The 8,213-nt window shown below is 39.0% G+C and overlaps 1 protein-coding gene across 1 annotated transcript; it reads right to left on the reverse strand.

The window, feature by feature from the left end:
* Positions 1 to 5,502: 5,502 nt before the first annotated feature.
* Positions 5,503 to 8,002, reverse strand: LOC118746466. Its single transcript, XM_036480315.1, has 3 exons — positions 7,549 to 8,002; positions 7,136 to 7,491; positions 5,503 to 7,071 (listed from the first exon to the last, which is right to left on the reverse strand). The coding sequence occupies exons 1-3, from the start codon at positions 8,000 to 8,002 to the stop codon at positions 5,503 to 5,505; spliced, it is 2,379 nt and encodes a 792-aa protein (XP_036336208.1).
* Between the last annotated feature and the right edge of the window lie 211 nt (positions 8,003 to 8,213).

Below are 8,213 nucleotides of genomic sequence, written 5' to 3' on the forward strand. Positions count from 1 at the left end.
CCTTACTATATTTTTATCATGGTTATAATATAAATTATTGTATTCACAATTCGGTGCATATGGTATTGCATGTCATTTTTCGGTACATTGTTGTAAAGATGCACAATACAACAATAAAATTTCCAAAGTCACCGGAATATTCATATGCAATCTGAATAAGGTAGCTGAAAGTAAATGAGATTATCGTATGATCAAAACTTCGAGCTTTATCCATGCCCAATCGCAATAACGCAATCTATGACCTCAGTTTTCGAGATATCCACTGGAATTTGGTAAGCGAGTGTATTAATCATTTGTCGGAACTGAAAAAATCGCACCACTACAGCATATAATTTCTATACAACTGACCGTTCAGATATGATATTTTTGGTTATAACTCCATTTATGCATCTATGAGCATGAAATTTCGCGCTACTTTCACTTATTATCAACAGAGAGTTTACAGTGAAAAAAAACAAAGATCGGGTCACTATAACCTATAGCCTCCTTACAACTGATTGTTCAGATATGGGATTTCATTTTAAAACTTTGGAAAGCAAAACCCAGCCATTTCGTGATCTATTTTCTAAATAATCATAATCTATATGCTATATCTCGCATATCACTTATGGTGCATTTACATGGTATGAATCTGTTCATAAGCCGTATGAATATTCCTATAAAAGAAGCACCAACTCTATGAAGAAATGAATGAAAGCGATATATATTTAACAATTTTGACTTGTATACTAGACAATATTTTTTTTTAATCAACAAATAAAAAAAAATTATTTTGTGCTAGCTTCGAACCTAGAAGCTTATTTTTTTTTTGTTAAATGTGCTTTAAAAAGGACCTACTGCCAATAAAGCGTTGTGGATTGCTATTTTTCCATATTTGTAATGCTTCCATTTAAACATCTTTGTGGAAAAACAGTTTTTTGTTCAGAATTGCTTGTTTACGAAACGTTTGGCATAAGTTGAAATCATAGGGATGCCGTTTTCTTCCGTTTCTCAGTGGATTTTATACTTGAAAAGGCACCAAAATATGTATGCAATACTTCTACATATCTTCGTTTAAAGCACAAAACCGCGCATCAAAGAAATGCAAAACCTCGTATGGGAGGCTGCCTAAATTTTAAAAACGGTTCTCTCTTTTAAACTTTATAATAATCTCTTCTCTCCTTATGTCTAAGTCGATATTTTATTATATCGATATTTTATTATAAATGGCTAAGGGCTTGATGTCAGGAGCTTCCGATGACCAAATATCTTTTTGGCACAAATTTCAGTTCCGAGGTTTTGCAGAACCACGATACGCGCTTTTGTACTTTAAACGACGAATATGTATATCGCTTGAACAATATGTTAGTGTTTGGCCTAGCTTCTCCTCCGATATTCGGTGTGCGTGATTTTGTCACACAAAGTAAAGGACAGTTTTACGCCGACTCCGAACGGCAATTGTATTTTAATGAGAAGTTGTCTCCATGACAGAATACACTCGGAGGTTTACTATTACCAACAGAGGGGCAACCACTATTAGAAAAACTGGGCTTGAACTCAGGCTCTGCGTAATGCTCTACAGCAGCTGCCACTACTTTTACATATATTGCTGATATATTCAAAATACTATCCCGAACTTCGGAGTGTATATATGTAATATAAAAAAGAATGAGAGGTACTATAAGAAAATGTACCCAAAATTCTGGAGCAAATGGAAAACTGCTCATTGAAAATAGTTCACATGTATAAATTAAAAGATATAACTTAATAGGTTACAGGTTAGAAAAAATAGCAATGCGGTTTGAAGGAAACATGCAGCCATAAAATGCTTGTTTGTTTCGTTAATACTCTGATCTTTGTAAGATATGGCACTCTATTATTTGCAGTAGTTTGCAAATATTCACTAATGGTTCTAAAATCGCAAACATTTTCGTCGGATGTTTTTGTTTGATTTCGAATTGAAAATACATTACGATCATATTGTACCGAAATAAGTGCGGTATCTCTGCATTTTTGTAAAAGCCATAAAGAAGCATAAACTGTATGAAAAAATGAAAGGGAGAAGTATACATGCCTTCTATAATTTTGACTTATATGTATATTTGGCAAGTATTTGTGTAAACAACAAAAAATACAAATTTTCATTTCTTTGCCAGCTTGGAAAATATAGGCTTATTTTTACTTAAACGTGATATAAAACTCATTAAAATGTTCTGTAATGTCTTGTTGTAAGTTTGTTATCATAGTTCTTCGTGTTTTTATTGTCCACTAAACGTGAGTGGCTTCAATTTAAAAAGTTGTAGTACAAAGAATTTCTTTGTTTTAAATTTGTTTGTTTATTGTTTTTAATTTTTAAAATTCATACTTTTGACATGTATGTGAATGGCGGAGTTGCCGCTTTCCTCCTTTTCGGTAGGTTTTTATATTAAAAAGGCATCAAAATGGGGAAAACCCCCCTTGGTATCTCTGCATCTGTTAAACTTTTTATGGGAAGATGTATGAAAATTCAACTTGCTATAATTTCATATGCTTAACAGTATCACAACAGTATGTTTACAGTATCTCCCCATAACTTTTCATATGAAAAAATTTATTATATGAATCCCACTCGATATCATTGAATTCCTCATTAGAACATGTAGTTCCTCTATTTTAACGTATCAACAGTTCATATGGCTTCATACCATGTAAATGCGCCATTACTTTAAATTAAAATGCCATCTGGCTCGGGGTTTTATAAGGTTTAAGTTATCTTATCGCCCAAATTGGTTTTTCGTTGGTAAGAATATTCGCCGTAACTGGCTAAACACCCTTTGCATATGAGTGGTATATTTAGCGCCTGAAAAGCGCCTGCTTAAAGAAGAGATGATGGATTCCTTACGAGTTTATGACTATTTAAGCATCTTAACAACCATTGCATATTAACAACCGCTACATGCCGCCGTAAAACAAGTGGGTAAACTGTCTAAATCCTCTCATCAAGCACCTCCCAGTTTCTGATTATAGTATCCGTATCTTCTAATACGAGGGTTACATATAGAATTTGCTTTCTGCTCTTAGTCATGAAGGTAAAGGGGCTTGGTGAACCTAACGTAGATCAACTTACCATAAATATTGCCTTGGAACTAGCATCTCGGAATGATGGAGGCGGTCCGGGATTTTCCCCAGTGTTGCCACAAAATTTTTTATTTTTTACCAAAATCACCGGAAAAAGTTACCAAACTTATTTTATGTGCAAAACTGTATAAACATGCATATCGAGCCCTAACCGCCAATATAACGTAAGCGACTTTTTTTTAAATTTTCTTTTTGATGCAGAAATATTCCTAGATCATCTAGATGCATCAGCGCTCCATTAACCTCAAATTGTTATGATAGTTTGTTGAATTTTTTTAAATATTGAACAAAGTTTGAAATTTGAATTTGTTTGAGTTCTGTTAAAGGAAGAACAATATTTTAAAAAAAATTAACCAAAATTAAATTACTAAAAAAAAAAATATGTTAAATCTTGTCAAAATATGGTGCGAAAATTATTTTTTCGACCACTGTATGTAAACAAGTGACAAGAAAATATCTCAAAATTCAACGCTTGAAGGAAAGCTTTCTACTCACATATATTCATATATATGAAAAGCTGACGAACTGACAGGGAAAGGTAGGACCACCCAAAACTTTCCAGGAAAGGACACGGTGGATATACTTAGCAACAGCCGCTTTCAAGCAGTTTGTTAAAGAACACACCATTCTAGTAGCCAAAGAACGCTGAAACAACTTTCCCCTTGCGAAACTTTCAGGATTACCTGGTATTTCTATAAAAGGAAACGCTTACGGTCCACTTACTAATGTGGAATCAGAACCAATATGACCTATTTGACATGTAAGACGGAATCGAAAAAGTTACCAAATTGAAAAATAAATTACCAAATTACCAAACTTGATAAATAAAGAAAAAAAATTCCAATTTTGGTTAAAAATTACCTAAGCGGCAACGCTGATTCTCCCGTGGTACGCTGACGGCACTACTCGCCATTTCAACCTTCAAGTGGGCTCTAAGTGCCAACTCTTCGCCCTGATTCTCATCCAAAACACCCAGTAGGAACCGGTTCTTTGCTATTTCAGCAAATGAGGGACCTACCATCATTCCGGCTCTTTTCGTCTTATTTTTCGCCACCTCGATCAACCCGTTGTGTAACAAGTAGAGCACTATCGTAATTTACCACTTCACTCGCTTACTTCTTCCTTTTGAAAATAGCCATTTCAGCTCCTCTCCCTATACCGCTTTATTGCGCCTGTTTTTCTCTACAGCGGCCACAGGGTACACTTTGTCACACCAGCTGCTTCTACGATGTAGAGAGACACTCACTTTCTGTAGTGTCCCAGTTATTCATACAGGTAAATAACAGCCGGAGTTGAGTACATATATGTTGTGACTTCATACCCATTTCCCATTGCATTCCGAGCATGAACTTGTATCAATGACATTAAGTTGTTCCGATGTCTGAATGTTTGGCCGACCTTCTCTTGAATATCGCTGAAACTGGACCTGAAAACCCCGGTGCGGAGTTCTAGACTTACATTAATACGAGCCACCTGTCCACATGTCTGCAGCTTAGGGAAAGTTTTCCAATGGCGATTGAGGAGAATGGATGGCGTAAGGGCTTGCGTGCGGGAGGAAGTTGAATTCATGTGTTGACAGATTGTTCAAAAACCACAGAAAACGTAGGGGCAGGTGTCTATTGCCATGAATTAGGAATAAAACAGGTCATTCAAACTACTAAACTACTTCGGCATCTTCCAAGCGGAAGTTACGACGTTAAAAAAGTACCGGAACTTCTCAACTACAGCAACGCTTAGAAACAACTACTTATTTTTTATGTGTTCACAACACCGTGGACACAAAGTATCCCGGGCCATGCTTAGGTCACCTCATCTGCAATTGATTGTAGATTTATGGTGAGTCTCATAACTGGTCACAATTTGTTAGCTAACCACGCGCTTAAAATGCGTTTGCAGAGTGGTGATAACTGAAGTGCGAAAACGGAAAAGATAAGGGTGGAGCGCATAATATGCCATTGTCCACCCATGTCAAATTTACGTCTGAACTGCTTTGGGAAGGAGTTTCTCACTAAACTAGATCATGCAACAAAAGACGGGTTCATCATGGATGGTTGTTTTATCCGGTAACACTACGGTCGAAAATATCTGTCTATGTGAGGCATTTATTAGCCAGCCAGTCCCACCTACCTATCTAATACGATGCAATTAAAATAATAAGCGATTAATTACATTTTTCATACATACTTACATAACCGGAGGGTTTTTATTTGCATGTTGCCGAAAGTTATTTAGCAACTGTATATTTTTATGGATTTAACTAAAGTGGATATAAAATATATATTTGTACATGTATACTTATGTTTGGGTATTGGTTGTGCGTGAATATTTGCAAAAGTGTGTTGACTGCCTTACTGTACTGTAATATTTTCTCATGAGTACCGCGTTCTTTTCGCTTGAATTAAACATCTAATGAACGACGATTTGCAGTTCGAGCATTTCTTTGCCCCAGTTTGTAAGTAACTGCATTTCGGAAGCGGACAACAACAGCATTTGGCCGCTGTGACAGACATCTTTGACTTCTTGCGAACGCCGCACCGAATACATCTCACCCGAATGCACCATGTGACAAACGGGCACATGACCCGACCGTGACCACACCGTTAAACTGACTGCGACGTGGAACTCTTCTGGCACAATGCCGGTCAACCATATCATCAAGTACTCGGTATTAGCTTCACTCTCCCAGAAATTCGGATACTCGTGTGCGTCAATACCACACAAATCCGAGAGCCGAATACGCGTACTCATCACTAACAATGGTAGAAAATCTTTGAATTTGCTGCTTCCGAGATCGGTAATTTTGTCGCGTATCAGGTAGAGTAAGTGGCATTTGCTATTGCCGCAATGAGCCAACTTCGGGTCGAGAAAGAAATTTTTGCACTGGCGTGGCGCTATGCGCTCCATGGGCAACATGCTGTGATCAACTATCAAATGCTTATTAAAGTCGGAAACGAAGATCATGCGTTGACACGATGACTCAGGACACTTGATGGGCGATCGAGGGATGGTCAGGTGGCAGGCGGGTGTCGGTTTTAAATTAATAAGTCGGCCCTTGGTGTGCAGAAGCTCCGATTCCATAATGTTGGAGCAAGTGACGAGTTGGAATTGAGGAGGTGGCTCGGAACATGGAAAATTGTTTGATTGGTGGGTCACACCACTGAGTGGCTGGCCTATAGGTGGATTGTAAAAGGCGCGATGCGTGTTCGAGAGCTGTGCCATGATATCAATGCTCGGTTTCTCGGCAGGCAGTTCGCATGAGCACGTTTGGTCCAGGTGTTTTCCATTAATCAAAGGCATTGTTGGTTCAACTAATGCAGGTAGCTCCAATTGATCCATTATCTTAAAATACTTCTTCGATTGGTCAATTATGGGCTTTTCACTTACAGTCAGGGTGCGCGGGTTCTCTTGGAATGTCTCTAATACCTTCTGCATGCGCAAATCAATACTAGGGCGTGCTATCTTGTCCGGATTTGGTATGGTGTCAGGTGTAGGTGCCGCTACGCCAACTGCTTGCATTACAAAATAATCAGGCGGCAAGTACTTGGCAGGAAATTCCGTTTTCTTGGTGCTGGCCAGAGTTGGTTCCGATTCAGTGGATACCGAAGCAGTAGCTGTTTGAATGGATTGGCGGCGATTATGTAAGCCATCTGCAGGCTCACAGGCACTGTCTTGACAACTATGGCTGAATGAATAGGCTGGAAACTGACATAGCGCAAGTGGTCCGTAAGTGCGGAGATAACTCTCTACCAGCTCAGCGGGCTGTGCTGTATTGCGCGACTCGAAATCGTGCAACTTCTTCGTAGATAAAGATTCTTGAGATTCATAGTTTCGACTATGCGTCGTGGTAGTCGTACTGAGAGGCTCGTGCTTTGTTTTTATGATAGGATGGATTGTACCACCGGAGAAGTAGTTTTTCATGCTTTCAGTTGACTCCATAAAACGGATCTCTGAAGTATGTATTACGTCCTCCGTCTCCTAGATTTAAAAAAGCGTAAGCGTTATACTTTTCTTCATTTTATTTATGCACGTAATTACTTACGTCAGCCCCCACACTTTCTTTCGTTCTCTCCACACCAGGTCCACAGGCACCGTCACACGAAGTGCCGCAGAGACAGAGATTTGTATGCTCAGTTGTCAGTTGTATGCTTTTTGGTGCTTCTATAACTTCCAATGTAGGTGTACTTGAATCGCGCGCCTGCATTAGGCGCATGAAACCGTTTTCAGTTAGAAATTGAAATGTGAAATTCGAAGCCGACTGTGGTTGATGATTACTGCCGAAGAATAACGTATCCATTTGAATACGCTCCTGTGCGTTTGGTAGGTACTGATTCATAGACATGGGTATCGACATGGACAAAGACATTGGTGTGTAGGAAGGAGACAACGATGCAGCAGCTGTGCCGGTGGCAGCCCCCCTCGCAGTTGCAGTTGGGATACCATCAAAAGTGTGACATGGTGTTGGCGCTCGATATTGTGAAGGCAAAATTTGCACATCATCCGTTTCACTTTGGTCTTCGCTCATGGAATCATGCGACTCATGCATGCTCAACTGCTCCTGCGAAATACTAGACTGGGTCTCCATGTCGTTGAAGAATGCTTTCGGAAAAATGCATGATGAGGCTGATTCAAGTGTAGCAGCAGTAACTGGATGGCTTTTCACGTCTATACTTGGTGCTGTGGGCACCTGCCCAGAGATAGGAAAATTTCGGGTCATGGGCGATGTGTTCCGGTTGCGGTGATTGAAGTTCATCTGAACAAAGAAGGTGTGCTCCTCACAAATACCGCACTGGCCATCGGTGCGATCATTGCAATCCACGCATTGCATATGCTCATTACCGCACAGATAGCCTCCGAATGGAGTGGTCTTCGGACCTATTTTATTCACTTTGCACGTGGCACAATTCATAATTTAGCCTCACTCTTTCGGATAGACAATGGTTAATGTTTCCAAGCAGCTCGAAATGCTTTCTACAATAGCAGACCACTCTTGCACTAGCAATATTTACTTTGTTTACAATAATTATGTAGAAAATAAAGGCGACTAAATTTTATAAAAACGCGTAAAATTTTGTGTGCCAAATAAGAAAAAGTGTGCTTATGATTGATGGAAGATATTG

Source organism: Rhagoletis pomonella, unplaced genomic scaffold, assembly GCF_013731165.1.
Source record: "Rhagoletis pomonella isolate Grant_MI unplaced genomic scaffold, Rhpom_1.0 Rhpom_scaffold_00010, whole genome shotgun sequence".
NCBI classification, from domain to species: Eukaryota; Metazoa; Arthropoda; class Insecta; order Diptera; family Tephritidae; genus Rhagoletis; species Rhagoletis pomonella.